The sequence below is a fragment of the Schistocerca gregaria genome, chromosome 1 (genome assembly GCF_023897955.1).
Source record: "Schistocerca gregaria isolate iqSchGreg1 chromosome 1, iqSchGreg1.2, whole genome shotgun sequence".
NCBI classification, from domain to species: Eukaryota; Metazoa; Arthropoda; class Insecta; order Orthoptera; family Acrididae; genus Schistocerca; species Schistocerca gregaria.
Window position 1 is genome coordinate 497,150,647 of NC_064920.1, and position 16,933 is coordinate 497,167,579.

Consider the following 16,933-nt stretch of genomic DNA (forward strand, 5'->3'; position numbering starts at 1 on the left):
ATCACAAGAAGCAAATTTGTGTACCTCTGAAGAAATCCTTAACAATTTTGCCATTTTCACTAAGTGGCTTCAGACGACAAATTGCTGCATGCTAATTGTTGGACAGTATTATCAAAATGCTGAAAGGTGGGCTTTTTGAAAATCCTAGATTTGCATCGTTTTACTAAAACTTTATGGTGACTAATAACACAGAGCTTGGATAATATCAGGTATCGCTGTTAGCAATTCATATGCTTCAAAGGATTGTAGCTGGTGGGGGTGCAGAAAATATTAGAACTGATTTGCTGAACATGCAAGAAGGGAGCTTATAGGTTAATTACTTATTAATTAAGCACTCTTAACAATATCCACATGGAAGAGAAGAGAATTAATAGTTTTGTTAAAACTAAATATTTATTATTGGACTACAGATTTGAGCACTGCAATTTAAAGTCCCACCAAATGTGAAATATATTCTGTAATTTGATGTTATTGGCAAAAAATTTCAAAGCTGTTAACACTAATCACAAAATGTGTGCCGTAAACAAGCAGGTATGAGTAAAAGTGTTGTACATCAATGCTGTCATTTGTTTACAAATTATTCTACATGATAATGACAGACATGGATGAGCACTGGAAATCAGCAACATACTAACACAGGACACTGACACAAAAATCACGAAAACAGACATTTAACAATGTTTCAATTGCAAACAACGTTTCATAGATTTATCAGAATGTTTAGCACAAGAATGTTACTAAACACGAGACAGGGCACCCATTCCATCAAAGCCCTCCTCCTGCACCCCTAACTCTCAATGGCTACATAAAAGTGACCATTTATCTTCCAACATACTCCCAAGTCCAGCCCCCCCCCCCCCTCCCCAAATGCAAGCTATCACATGCTTGCCCTTAACCACAAGCTGTGTGTTCACTGCATTCCAAAATACTCTTCTGAGGACCTCAAAACTCAACAGATGATTGCTTTTCTGGGCTATCTTTCTTTTTTTTATGATGCAGAAACTTAAAGTCCAAACTTAATCATGACTGTTGTCAAAGTATTGGTTCCTATGCAAAAGCAGAGCCAAGACAGCAGTCACCCATCCATTAACAAAAAGCAGATCAAATTCTGACAAAGAGGAAAGTTATGGATACGTTAAATAGGAACCTCGTTTGTGGACTGCATGGAATGCAGGATAATTATTCTGAAGTCAAATGTGGAACATAAGCAAATCTGGGAAGGGACATTCAAAATAAGCAATGTGGCCTCTTACCTACGAGTTTCTTATTTTCGCACAACAAACGCTTAATCACAAACACAAGAATTAATGCATCAGTTCAAACAGGAAATTTTAGGACATATGTCCCACAGTCCCAACTGGGTGCCAAGTGATTTTCATTTCAAAACGCACTCAAAGAAGGGGCTTCGATTCTAACTTTTTGACTCTGACAAAGAACTTCAAGATAATGTCACAGGCTTGCTGCAATCTCAGAGGGAATTTGTACACTCATGGTGAAATAATGATAAACACTTAAATGAGAATGGTGATTATGTAGAGAAATAATATAATGCAGCAGTTTTAAGATTTTTATAATAAATCTGCTTTAACCATTTCATGATTTTATTTATAGGCTAATGGAGCTTACCTTCAGGAAAAATCATTTAACCAATATAACCATGGTTTTTCCCCCAAATTCGTCATTCGAAAAATACAGGATCGTCTTTTATTTACAGATCAAAACTAGCACAGCTGAGGTTAACATTTTTATGTTGTTTAATACAGTATATAGGGGTTGTCTTTACATTTACAGACGAAGCTTTGCCTGTTCAGATCACATGCAGATTTATTATGAAAAACTCCGAACGGTTGGGCTATGCAAACGATAATCGTTTTGGAAAAGGATCATGATTTCCTGATACACCAAAATGCTTGATACAATACCAATGTTGCTTGAACAATCTCTTCTCATTTGAGTCGCACAGCGCTAGTGCAAGACATACGCAAGAAACCATGAACTAACCACTACAACAATCTATTTCTCTGGTTAAAATTTGACAATTCTGTGAAGCACAGGAGGAAACAGCAATAAATTCTAACATCTCAAAAATTATTGTATTTGTACAGATTTTCAACAAAAGTTCTCAAACATGTATGGGTCCATGTACAAACATTACAGTGATGCTGCTTTTTAAGTGAATCCAACGTTCAAAAACGGAAATGTTGTCCTTCAAAAAACAGTACTTGATTCTGAACCCAGTTCATATTTTATTTGATTACAAGAGACTGTAATGATTTACTAAGTGGATTGCAAATGAGAAAGTTGCTGTTCACTTATTAGACTACTAGATTGCCAGCTTTTAATCAGCTTTAGAACATTATAGCAACATTCAGCTGAAACAAGGTGGAAAATTAATCCACTATGCAATGCCTAACGAAATAAATCATATTAAACTGTAGTAGTTGTTGCGAGAATAAATTATAGCGGCAAGACCCGTCATGAAGATAGTACGAACAGATGCCAGGATGAGCGAAGTTCAAGAATTGGACCGAATCGTGGTTGCGATCTTTTATTCATGTGTTAGTTGCTGTTGTTACAAATGACTTGCGCACTAGAAGATATTGCAGTTCGTATCTCACAGTTGCTCCAGCACAGCACTGTGGAAATGTTGGAGGGGGAACAATGGTACTATCTTGGCTGAGAACTAGAATAATGCAGGGACAGGAATAGTGAGAGGGCAGCAAATAATGTCATATCACCAACCATGGAAAGCTATAATGAATACTTCAGCTTTTTTTGGGACATCTGCCAAGTTTAAACTGCAGTTTGCCTGAATCCATTTGTAGTTGCAATTGAAATAACTTCAAACTGGACTTAAGGAGAAGTCTGGATACAGGCCACTGGTGCACTTATTTATTTTGTGCTGCAATGCTGTTGATGCTTACTGGCACATGATGGAAACAAAAGGGGGTATGTCAGTTGCTGGTCCTACAAAGCCAATAAGAGAGCTGCGGCCAGACAATATATTTGGTAGCAAGAGACATTGTAACATTCTCACGTCAGTGTAGAAGTGGAGCCCGAAATGTATTCGGATAAAAACAGCTGTGTTCTCAGGTCCCATGGTAACCACAGTCTCAGAAATCTCAATACATTCTGAAAAAACAGTCAAATATTTATGGCAACAAAGATAAAAAATTTCACTGTTCTGCTATTAGGATGATGATAGTGAAACCTTAGACGACAGGGTTAGTAAGCAAAAAATGTAGAAAATAAAATGGTCTGCAAATTAATGTAATCCAGTTCTTTTCATTTATTTTACTTCTCCATGTATTATCAAAATGTAGACAATCAATAAATTGCATAAATTTAGAATAGTTATAATATTAACTTTTCAGGAAATTTGTAATTTTGACAAGTCAAAATGTGTTAAAAATAAATTTTTCTCAGAAAGCTTCTTGAAAACAAAGTCTCATAATCAGTGGTGCCTTATACTTGGGTAAACATGGTAATTTCCTAAAAGAAATAAGGGGAGATGAGGGAGCTGAAAAGGAAGAGGAACATCACACGAGTCCTGCAAGCGATATTGAAATAAAGTAATATTGTTTAACACTTTCAACACTGGCATGTGCTGCTGGTGGCTCACACTAGATCCTCCCATAGGGCAGCGTGTACCACCAGTGGCTCAAGCTTCCCATCATACGGTGTGTACCATTGGTGGCTGGCACTCTACTACCAATTCTGCTAGAGACCATGCAGGATATGGTGGCTTCCATGCAGTGACAAACTCATCTGAAGCACTGGGCAAGCTCATTTGTTTGTTCAGAAGGGAATATCAATATTGTTTGCCTGCTTTTGGCCAGATGGCGTCTCACTACGATGACAGAATCAAGGCACACATCCTGCACTTTCTCAAAAGATTTTACTAAAAGATTTTACTAAACTATTCAGTAAAAAAGAAATCTTTTTGCCTTAATTACAGCTTTATTATGTCAGTTCCATGGTGCTGTGCCCATCATTATAATTCATTATGGTCATAGTTATTGTGATATTTGCAAATAAGTAAGACAGTGCACAAAATCCGAAAAGGTTCGCAATGAAAAATAGGGGTCACTTTGATTTTGAATTTGGTGCATATTACATAATATGCTGCTGCATATGAAATGTAGGTAACATACTGAATTTTTATTTAGACTGGGTGGAGGTCTCTGTCCTTCACCAGTTTCAAGAAATTTGATCTCACATAGCACACTGATTTGCAATTGTGTGCACCAGCAATAAAGCCAGAATGAAATATCCATAACATTCCTCATATTACATAAACAGTTTCAGATACTGAAACAAGATTTTGGCAAATACCATATGGTTATTATGCAAAACTTCATTACCTACATCATTAACTACATACCTTTTGATGAACAAATGTAATTTTTAAGAGTGAAATACAAAATAGTGTGGGTTTTGGAATAACATAAGTGAAGAAATTACATGTTTATTTTTGTACAGATGATGCGCTTTTTCATAAGCTACTGACCATACTTGTCCTCAGTTCCTCACTTAACAAAATACTGTTTCAGAATTCTTTCGCAACTGTGTCTGCACACTGTGTCAGTGAGGTGACATCATGTAAACTCTGCTGTGTATTAACAAAAAGAAGCAAATTTTTATATGGCAACAAGAGCAATGTAGGTTTTAATCAAAATTGGCCCCTCATGATGCTTCTCTGAAAGTTGTAAGTTGTTAACAAGTCTCGCAAAACTGAATTACTGCTTTCGTTGCCTCTTCTGCAGAATTATTTTTACATAGTAACCAATAGAGAGGTGACAGCTAGTTTTTTTCAATGGTCACCATGCATGTGGGTGTATGGAGGGGCTCCACTTTTACAAAAAAATGTGGAGCACAGGCTTCAGTTTAGAATTTCCCCTCCAGTGTTTGGGATTTCCCCTACAGTCTGTTGACCTGATCACCATCCCCAGTCCTATCACTCTCCCTATGGTTGCTCTGCCGAATGCAGATCTACCAGTCATCATATTCTGCACATACTCTACCAGCAATACACCAATGTTTGAACTATTATTTATCAGACAGGTGCAACAAACAGCTGTTAATACAATTCTGTGTGAGAGAACTTTATGAAAAAAATGAGAAATAACAATCTGTTATCAATCTAGCATAAAATTATTTTATGTAATCTATTGCCTTTAAAAAAATGGGCATACACCACTTTCAAAACACAAAAGTCAACATATTATAAAGTAGCCTAGGGCATTTGAATGAATACGACCACCATCCAATAGCAAGAAACTGGAAAAGCAGTGCCGGCAGATGAGGGGAACCAAGAATACAACTAGAAATCCAATTCTTAGTGCCGGAGTGAACAATTTTCTAGAACACTACACCGTGCCAAGGACATGATTCTTAAAAACAAACCCTTCAAAACACACACACACACACACACACACACACACACACACACACACACACACACACACACACACACACACACACTTGCCAATTATGCTCAAGAAAAATGAAGTATTAGCACGACAATACTGGAAGTAAAAATCACACAAAATTTATCTTTTAATAATTCAATGATCCTAAATGTTTTGCAAATTTGGTTACTGATGTACATACCATAAAATTTTCTGTAGTTGGTGCTGTTTTCCTCGAAGATGAGGCTGTATGGAAAACAAAATTAAAGATTGTTAGTAAATTTGTTTGCTTATGATACTTGATAATTAAACAACTCAAAGAAATATAACTGCATATGCTTCCGAGGCCAGAATCAGTTGACATAAACCTTTTTTTTGAGAATCGTACCATGTCATAATCAAATCAGTAGACCCAGAAGAAGGCCACTGTAACCGTGGCCGAAATGTGCATTCTCCAATATATTTTATTATATTATGACACAGTATAATAATTAGTAAACGTTTATATCAACTCAATGACAATTAGTAAATTCTTAATCTAACCGAAGAAGTATTTTTAATTATACTGTCAGTCCATGTTTTCTGTACTAGCTTCATTAAACCTGACTATACCAAGATGGCAGGTGTGAAAAGGTACCTTATACTTTTTAATTATATCTTCTACCAGATTCAATAACTGTTTTAATTTCATCCAGTTAAACTTAATCTATTTCAGAAATAGTAGTACGTATGACTTTTCACAACAAATACAACAGTCTATATTTCCAGATACTGGATCCTACTTACTTATCTTTAAAACTTTAAAAGCTTTGTTGTTATCAAAGATTAAAAAAAAAACAATTAACTTAATTTTATTTATTTAAATTCTTTTGTGGTGGTCATAAAATAACCACCCCTGCACTGAATAGTAAAAGATAATCAGTGGGCTTAATTTAAAGTTATTTGTTCACTGTCTTGAAATACATTACACCAGCCAAAATGAAGCCCCACAGTGCATGCTCTTCTCAAACACCAGATGAGTTGATTAACGTTCACAAACAGTTGGAATCTCCCTGACTACTGTCAAACAATTGGTAGCTGTTGTGAGTTGGTGTGTTGAAAGAGCTCTCCAGAAGTCGTTCTTGGGTCATTCCGGCAACTGGCAGTAAAGATTCAGAAGGCCAGTCTTGCAAGTGGAATTTCAACAAACCTCACGATTTGCAGCATTGTCCCCAAAACAGATCATGGTGCTTTCGTTCTGAATCAAGTAGAAGGACAGGATCAGAGACTTCCAAAGTTTTGTGACAAGCTAGGCTGCAACTTCCTGGACTTTCGCCATTGGGGGTTGAGAACTGTATAGTTTCCCTATATAGGTCAGTTGTCCACTACACATCAGAGGCTGCTACTTAGGTAGCTGACTGTGTGAGGTTTTTTAGATTAGGCGACTCTCCATTCAATCCAAATAAAGATAGCTATAGGAAACAAAGAAGTATCAGTGTAAGATAGAAAGAGATGCCTCCCACAGTTGAAGAGTATTAAAATCCTAATGGTGAACTGCCAAAGCAAACTCAACAAAATGTCAGAGTTTGAAGCGCTGATGAAAAGCAGTGGAGCTCATATAATACTACGTATCGAAAGCTGGTTGAAAGCTGAAATTGGTAGCAGTAAGATTTTTGGGGAACATTTAAGCGTACATTGAATGTGAGATTGGGTAAGACTCAGTACCGAGTGGGGAGGAGCATAAGAATCCTCCTATCGCCTACCAGACTCATCTGATGTAACTGAAAACTGTAGTGAAAACCTCAGTTCACTTGTGGGTAAGTTCCCCAATCATACTGTAATCATGCTTGGAGACTTTAATCATCCAACAATTAATTAGGAAAATTACAATTTTTTTTTAGTGGTGGACGTGATAAGACATCCTGTGAAATTTTACTAAATGCTTTCTCAGAAAACTACCAAGAACATCAGAGGATGGGCACATCGAAACTAGTATCAGTGACCATGACGCAGTTATGGAAACAATGATAACTAAAATACAGAAGGACAACTAAATGAAGCAGCAAGATATATATGTGTTCAGTAAATTGTATGAAAAATCAATAGTGTCATATTTCAACGAGGAACTTGAAACTTTCAGCACAGGGCGGGGGCATGTAGAGGACATCTGGCTATAATTTAAAGTAATAGTTGACCATGCACTGGATGTATATTATCCTGTGGAACAGTTCTTAATGGAAGGGAACCTCTGTGGTAAACAGCCATTGTAAAGGGACTTCAAAAGAAACAGAGATTACTGAATAATAGGTGTAAAACAAAGCGTTGGGCTGTAGATAGAGGGATGTTCAATGAAACATGTTTGGCTGACAAGAGAGCAATGAGTACGGACAGGAGGGTCATTGGTCCGTAACCTTACACACTACTTAATCTAAATTAAACTAACTTTTGCTATGGACAACATACACACCCATGCCTGAGGGAGGACTCGAACCTCAGACAGGGGGAGCCGCGCAGACCGTGAGAAGATGCCTCATACCGCGCGGCTCGTCTTTTGCGAGCGCATACGAACGACCACTGTGTGATTTTTGATTATTTACTTATTTTTCAGTGCATGTGCCGCAGTGTGCCATTTCAAAGCAATGGCGCAATGAAAATTTATCACAAACACATCACCAATGTTTATTAAATGCGGTTAATAACGCAGCAACGATATAAAGCTTGAAGAAATGTGATCATTGAGACTAGACAGTAGCCGAATGAGTAAGCCATGACCGGATAGTTTAGTGGTTTACAATATGAATGGATGTAAGTTTGTGTTCCACTGCATGCAAATATATATATTTTTTCCATTGTAGCATTGTTGACACAGTCTGGGTATTTTGTTATGAATGTAATGCAAGTATATGGAAGGAGGGTGAGTGCGAACACTACCAACACCGTCATAATCATTGAGGTTACAACTCCACCACTTTTCACAGTTAAAGTACAGGGGAAAAAAAATCAGAAAGTGTAATACAAGCATGTTCTGCAATAAATGATGCATTTCCATCTGCTTAGAGATTGAAGAATGAAATAAATATTTGGGTGTTTATTTCCGAATACGTGATGAGTTCCGAATGGCTGGTGAGGCAGATATCTTACAGGACAGCGTTCATTTCTAGGACGGAAACGAGCAGCTATAAAATTCATCTTTTTGGATTCCCAGCACGCTGGATTAATAACAGGAGAGCAACTTGAGTTAATCAGTTTGATGCAGAAAACAACCAAAGTTGCAAAATTCAGTTACTTTTGTTTAATTGATAATCAGTTTCACATATCAGAACCCTTTCTCAAATCATCCAAACAAAGAAAAAGGTGTACTCTGTGATAGTACGCAAACCACGTTAATATTGTGCATGATTGTGCTTAATCCATTAGTCAAGTTTTCAGAGACCATTCATTGGCAGGACTACTGTTTTGCACATGCTCACTGCCAACCCTTATGAATGAGTGCATATTTTTCTGTGTGTATTAACTTACAAAATTTTTAATTAATATCCATACGATTGTTTTCAAATTTCATTGAAATAAGGTTCGTTTAAGCAGCTTGCTGCGCATGCGCAGAGCTGAAATCGCATATAAGCAGCGCCTACTTCTGCTTCTGGCTACTTGGGACTGTGGGTGTTTGGTGTATAAACAGTGAGAGAAAGCAGTCAGCATCTACACGTAAAAAAATTTCTGAAGAAGCCAAGCTGCCAGATTCGTGGATGCGCATAGCTGTTTGAGTTAGAGTGGGGGTACAATTCACTTGACTCGTGTTTTGTTTGTGGCACGTTTTCAATCGTTTCGAAGCTATTGTAGTTCCCACATTCGGATATATTCGTTTACACTTCATTGCTAATAGTAAGGTAAGCATATCAGATGTTTTGTCTGTTTTCACCCATTTGTCCAGATCTTGGTAAAAACTGCTGAAAATGCAGTATATAAATATGTCTTACTACCAGCTGTATATATGTGTGTGTGTGGAGGGGGGGGACCTACATTAAAAGAAAGTATTTTTCTATTGAAGACTGAAGTTAAATACCTTTCGCAAACATTTATAAGAATTTTGTTACTTAAAAAAAGAAAAAAGGAACCTTCAAGCTTGGTGATATTCGTACAGAAAAATCTCCTGGGTATGCAGCCAAGGCATTTTATTTATTAAGAATAGCATTGCACAGGCAGAGATTTTTCTTTAAATTAAAAGATTTTCTTCTAAGTTTCATTACTGCTATTCCATAAGAAATTTCAACCATTTAACATGATTATAAGTCGATGAGAAAAAATTATCGAGTGTTGACTGCAAACCTGAAAAAAGGGAAAGTTTTATATATTTTTTCAATCTGCTTGATACACCATTGATAAATAATTTTTTTCCCTATATTTAAAATACATGTATCACTCCACACCATTGCGGCCAAGCGCAGCAACAGTATAAACAAATTTTAAAAATTTAAATAATAGTCTCTGTTGCACATACTTTAATGGTGACACGTTTCACACTCCTAGCAGATCTTCATATCATTCTTGAGCCGCGGAGACCGGCTTCTGTGGTCTCCACGGCTCAAGAACAATATGAAGAAGGGAAACATGTCATCAATAAAATATCTGCATCATACTGTTATTTTCATTCTTACCTTTGGTATTTCTTTTTAAATAATTATTTGTGTCAAAAATTGTTTTTAAAAATAATTTATCTCTACAAGTCTCACGTTTGGCCCACCCTATCTTAGGAATAGTTCTATTTTCAACATAGCATTGAAAAATTGGTAAATATGACAAAAATAGATAAGTAATAATAGAAAAAACTTGCCAGAAAATAACACCGACAAATAACACCGAAAAGTGCAAAAAATAACTCCAATTTTGGCCATAAAATAACACCGATTTTTTCCTGTCCCTAGCAATGAGATATGCCTTCAACAACTACTGTAGTAGAATATTGTCAAGTGATCTTTCACAAACCCCAAAGACATTCTGGCCATGTGTAAAGGCTGTTAATGACACCAAAGTTAGTATCCAATCTCTACTAAACGAGACAGCAACTGAAATTGAGGGTAGCAAAGCAAAAGCTGAAATGCTTAACTCTGTTTTCAAATGTTCCTTTACAAAAGAAAACCCAGGAGACATGCCCCAACGTCATCCTCGTACCACTGGAAAGATGAATGAAATAAGTATTAGTGCCAGTGGTGCTGAGAAACAGCTGAGATCATTAACATTGAACAAGTTCCAAGTCCCAATGGAATCACTGTCAGATTCTATAATGAATTTGCAGCTAGGCTAGTCCCTCTTCAAACTGTAATTATTGTCGAGCCCCCGAACAAAAAGCCATGTCCTGTTCTTGCAAAAAGGCACAGGTCACACATGTCTACAAGAAGGGTAACATTCAATATTCTTGCCATCGATTTGTTTTACAATCTTATAACACAGTCTGAGCTCAAACATAATGAGCTATCTTGAACAGAATAACCCCCTCAGTGCCAACCAGAGTGGATTTCGAAAATATCATTCATGTGAAACCCAACTCGCACTTAATGAGCTATCTTGAACAGAATGACCCCCTCAGTGCCAACCAGAGTGTATTTCGAAAATATCATTCATGTGAAACCCAACTCGCACTTTTCTCGCATGACATAGTGAAAGCTTCGGATCATGGCAACCAGTTAGATGCAGTATTTCTTGATTTCCAAAAAGCATTTGACTCAGTACCACACCTACACTTATTGATAGAAGTACAACATATGGGGTATCAAGTGAAATTTGTGACTGGACTGAGTACTTGTTGGTAGGGAGGACAAAGCGTGTTATCTTGGATGGAGAGTCATCGTCAGATTTAGAAGTAACTTTTGGGACTCTTTCCATTCAGGTTGTATATTAATGGCCTTACAGACAATATTAATAGTCAAATCAGGCATTTTCAATCAGATCTTGATAAGATTTGAGTGTGGTGCAGGTTGGCAACTTTATCAAAATGTTCAGAAAAGTAAAATTGTGCACTTCACAAAATGAAAAAAACATAGTACCCTGTGACTATAATATCAATGAGTCACTGTTGGAATCGGCTAACTCGCGCAAACAGCTGGGTTTAACACTTTATAACCATATAGTTTCAGTCGAGTGTAAAGCAGGTGGTACACTTCGGTTTATTGGTAGAATAGTGGGGAAGAGCAATCAGTCTACAAAAGAGATTTCTTACAAATCACTCTTCCAGCCAGTTCTAGTATATTGCTTAAGAGTGTGGAACCCATACCAGATAGGCTACAGGGGATACTTAATGTATAAGGGAAAGGTAGAAAGATTTGTCAGAGGTTTGTTTAATCTGTGGGGGAGTGTAATAGAGATACTGAAGTAACTGTATAGGCAGACTCTTGAAGACAGGTGTATACTACCCCGAGAAAACCTGTAAACAAATTTTCAAGAACCAGCTTTAAATGATCATTCTAAGGATATACTACAACCACCTACGTATCCCCACATTAAGGATTGTGAGGATAAGATTAGAATAATTACTGCATGCACAGAGGCATTCAAAAATCATCCTTTCCACAGTCCATACACGAATGGAACAGGAAGAAACCCTAATAAATGGGCCAATGGGAAATACCTTCTGCCACGCACCTCACAGTGCTTTGCAGAACGTAGATGTGGACGTGGATCAACACGTGGCTCCAGCACATGATAGGTGCCAAAATTGGACCACTTCTTCATAACAAAATAAACAAAAAGACAGCAAATATGAAAGTGGGATGAAGTCTGCGACGTTGTTAGTCACTGTACCACATTGACATTAGTTAATACTCTCATTATGTGAGCCAGAGGGGGTTTCAGTACAGTGACATTACTGCTTCAAGAAAAATTCTAAATGCAGTGCGAAAGAAGTCAGCTCCTCTAAGAAGCATATCAACATCACAGACTATTTTAAGAAATAAACAGCCTACAGTACTTCTGCACAGAATATGGATAAACTTTCAAACAAAGAATACAAGGTTGAAAATATCTCTAATTATTTGTGCCTCTTTTCTCCTACATTACCCCAAAGAATCAGGAGTACAGCATATTATTTTTCTGTGTGTCTACTGAGAATATCTATATAGCTTGATTGTCTCATTTTCAATCTTGATCACATTCAGGCCAATTGCATTCAGATTAAATTGTTTGACTTATTTAGCTACACAGTTTATAGGTGTATTTGCATGTCCATGCTGTGGAATTTACATTAACAAGGCATGTGAGTTACTAAATTTCTTTGTACTATGTCAACTTTATCCTAGGTATTTATCGAATTCATAAATCATAATGCGAGCTAGAAAAATTAGATTTAAGTGGTGTTATGGAATACAACAACTGTGTCACAAGGTCCCCACCAGAACACCATAGATAAACACTTGTTTATATTCTGCCACCAAGCTAGGTTTTTTTTTTTTTAAAGTCAAGAGTGATTGCACACACATGAGAAGACGCTTATGTCTTGCTACTTCATAGAACTGCCAACTATAACGATGGGGGTAAAGAGAAGGAAGAGTAGGGTTTAATATCCCATCAAAAGCGAGGTCTTCAACAAGTCTATCCTGTGCAAGCCTCTTCATCTCTAAATAAATACTCCAACCTATCTCCATGTGAATCTGCTTATTATACTGTTCTAAATAATTAATGGAAAATCTCATACAAAGAATATCTTTGGCTTCCCTCTGACAACCATGCCTCCATCCTTGCTACCCTCCCTGTTTTCCTTTCCCTGTTGCTTCATAACCTGGGTTGTGAGTAACTAAATCCACTTTCCCTTCTTCCCTCACTTTCCCCTCTCTCCTCCCTGATGAAGGCACATTTATTCCGAAAGCTAGGAACGTAAATTTTTGGTTGTTTTTTGTGTATCTATCAGCTGTACTGAGCTGAGGTAAGTACTGGCCAGCCCCTCTATCTCTTTGTTAGTATTATACTGTTCTCTTGGTCTCCCTCTACAACTTTTAGCACTCACACTTCCCTCCAAAAAAACGGACGATTCTTTGATGTCTCAAAATGTGTCCTGTCACCTGATCTCTCTTCTATTTAAATCATGCCATAAATTTCTTTTTTCCACCATCATATTCAGTACTTCATCCTCAATTACGTGCCCTGCCCATCTAATCTTAAACATTCCTTTGAAGCAACAGATTTCAAAAGCTTCTATTTTCTTCTTCTCTCATTTCATTTCCACACAGGGCTACACTCCAGACTACTACTTTCATAAAAGACTTTATAACACTTAAATTTATGTGGATGGTAACAAATTCCTCTCATTCGGATATGTTTTCCTTGTTACCAAAATGGCTCTGAGCACTATGGGACGTAACATCTGAGGTCATCAGTCCCCTAGAACTTAGAACTACTTAAACCTAACTAACCTAAGGACATCACACACATAAATGCCCGAGGCAGGATTCAAACCCGTGACCATAGCGGTCGCGCGGTTCCAGACTGAAGCGCCTAGAGCCGCTCGGCCACAGTGGCTGGCTTTCCTTGCTACAGCTAGTATTCATTTTATATCCTCTCTCCTTTGACTATCATCAGTCATTTTACTCCCTGAGCAGCAAAACTTACCTACTACTTTCAGTGTTCCATTTCCTTATATAATTCCCTTTGCACTGCCTGTTTAATTCGATCCCATTTCATTACCCTTCTTTTGGTTTTGTTGTTGGTCATCTTACATGCTCCTTTCAAGCAACTGTTTATGCCATTTAACTGTTCTTCCACTTCATTTGCTGTCTCTAAAAATTACTATGTCATTGGCAAACCTCGAAGTTTTTATTTCTTCTTCCTGAATTTCAATTCCTTCCCCAAATTTCTCTTTGGTTTCTTCTCTCGCTCACAGACACAAGTTGATTTAAGAAAATAATAATAATAAATCCTGTGAGAGGTCCCAGTTTCATACATCTTGATGGAAATTTTGGCAACAACAACAAAAAATCACAGAATCTGTTCAATTCATGAGGTTACTCATCATATTATAGAAAAGTTCTGTACCAGGAAAGGAGCTGCAGCAATGGAATGAACAGTTTAATGGGTATAGAATATTGATTGAGAGTAAATTGAAGAAAGATGAAAGTAACAAAAAGTAGTAGAAATGAGAACAGCAAGAAACTTAAGTTCAGTATTAGTGATCTCGAAATAGAAAAAGTTAAGGAATTCCACTGTCTAGGCAGCAAAATAACCCACGATGGACAGAGCATAGCCTGTAATTTTTCTTCACTTTCACTGAGGATAACAATGTTGTCAGTGAATCTTACCACCAATACCCTTCACCCTGAATTTTAATCCCTCTCTTGTCTCTCTCTGTTCTTTCCAGCATTGCTTCTTTGTTGTATAAACTGAACAGTAAGGGTTTAAGACTACATAGCTGTCTTACATCCTTTTCAATATGAGTACTTGTTCTTGGTCTTGCACTCCTATTGTCCTCTTAGTTCTTGCACATATTGTATATTACCTGTTTTTCCCTATAGCTTACCCCCTACTTTTCCTCCGAATTTCAAACACATCTTGCACCATTTGGCACTATCCAACACTTTGTCCTGCTCGACAAATCCTATGAATGTGTCTTGATTTATCTTTAGTCTTGTTTCCATCATCAAACACATCATCAGAATTGCCTCTGGTGCTTTACCTTTCCTAACGCCAAACTGATTGTTATCTACCCAATCCTCAGTTTTTTTTTTTCCATTCTTCTGTACATTATTCTTGTCAGCAACTCGGGTGAATGAGCTGTTAAGCTGATTGTGCAAAAATTCTCACACTTGTTGGCACTGAAAACTTCAGAACTGGTTGTACATTGCCAGTCTCATACATTCTACATAAACGTGAGTAGTCGTTTCGTTGTCACTTCCTCCAGTAATTTTAAGAGTTCTAGTGAAACGTTATTTATCCCTTCTGCCTTATTTCATTTTAAGCCTTCCTACGCTCTTTTAAATTCTGATTCCAATAATGGATCCCATTTCTTCTCCTGTTGTCATCAGAGAAGACCACCTCTTCATAGAGGCCTTCAATGTAGTTTTTCCACCTATCTGCTCTCTCCTCTACATTTGACAGTGGAATTAACATTACACCCTTGCTTTTAATTTCACTGAAGGTTGTTTTGATTTTTCTACACACTGAGTCTGTCCTTTCGACAATCATTTCTTTGTCAATTTCTTCACACTTTCCATGCAGCCCTTTTTTTCTGTTACCTTCTTTGTAGCGGTTTTCTCTCTCCAACTTCTGTGATTGCCTTTTTTTATTTTAGAGACGTCCATTCCTCTTCAGCTGAACTGCCTACAGGAGTATTAATTACAACTGTATCTATAGCCTCACAGAATTTCAAGTGCACCTCTTCATTCCTCAGTACTTCCATATCCCACTTCTTTGCATACTGATTATTTCTGAGCGGTCTCTTAAGCTTCGGGCTACTCTTCATCATTACTAAATTGTGTATCTGCTTCTGGATACACCTTCCAATCCAATAACTGACTTCAGAATCTCTTTCCCATATCACACGGTCTTTTCCAAGTATACCACCTCCTCTTGTGATTTTTGAACAGAGTACTCACTATTACTAGCTGAAATTTATTACAGTACTCAATTAACCTTTCTCCTCTCTCATTCCTTGTCCCAAGCCCACATTCTCCCGTAACCCTTCCTTCTACTTCATCCTCCCCATCACCAATGCCTATTAGATTTTCATCTCCCTTTACAAACTGAATTACCCATTCGGTATCCTCATATACTTTCTCTCTCTTCACCCGCTGCTTGTGACATCAGCTTGTATATCTGTACTATTGTTGTCGGGGTCCGTTTGTTATCAACTCTGATGAGAAGAACCATGCCACTGCACTTTTTTACATTAACTCATTCTGTGCCCTACTTTTCAATTCATAATGAATCCTACTCCCACTATACCATTTTCTGCTGCTGTTGATATTACTCTATATACACTCCTGGAAATTGAAATAAGAACACCGTGAATTCATTATCCCAGGAAGGGGAAACTTTATTTCGCACATTCCTGGGGTGAGATAAATCACATGATAACACTGACAGAACCACAGGCACATAGACACAGGCAACAGAGCATGCACAATGTCGGCACTAGTACAGTGTATATCCACCTTTCGCAGCAATGCAGGCTGCTATTCTCCCACGGAGACGATCGTAGAGATGCTGGATGTAGTCCTGGGGAAAGGCTTGCCATGCCATTTCCACCTGGCACCTCAGTTGGACCAGCGTTCGTGCTGGATGTGCAGACCGCGTGAGACGACGCTTCATCCAGTCCCAAACATGCTCAATGGGGGACAGATCCGGAGATCTTGCTGGCCAGGGTAGTTGACTTACACCTTCTAGAGCACGTTGGGTGGCACGGAATACATGCGGACGTGCATTGTCCTGTTGGAACAGCAAGTTCCCTTGCCGGTCTAAGAATGGTAGAACGATGGGTTCGATGACGGTTTGGATGTACCGTGCACTATTCAGTGTCCCCTCGACGATCACCAGAGGTGTATGGCCAGTGTAGGAGATTGCTC

At 37.8% G+C, this 16,933-nt stretch overlaps 1 protein-coding gene across 4 annotated transcripts in view; it reads right to left on the reverse strand.

Annotated features, from left to right (window-relative positions):
• LOC126353918 (uncharacterized) overlaps nucleotides 1–16,933 on the reverse strand; it is a 78,838-nt gene that overhangs the window by 31,013 nt on the left and 30,892 nt on the right. For all 4 annotated transcript variants that reach the window (XM_050003184.1, XM_050003164.1, XM_050003173.1 and 1 more), the window contains one exon: nucleotides 5,614–5,657. In XM_050003184.1, coding sequence (XP_049859141.1) covers nucleotides 5,614–5,657 — 44 coding nt within the window. The remainder of the gene's footprint in view (nucleotides 1–5,613; nucleotides 5,658–16,933) is intronic.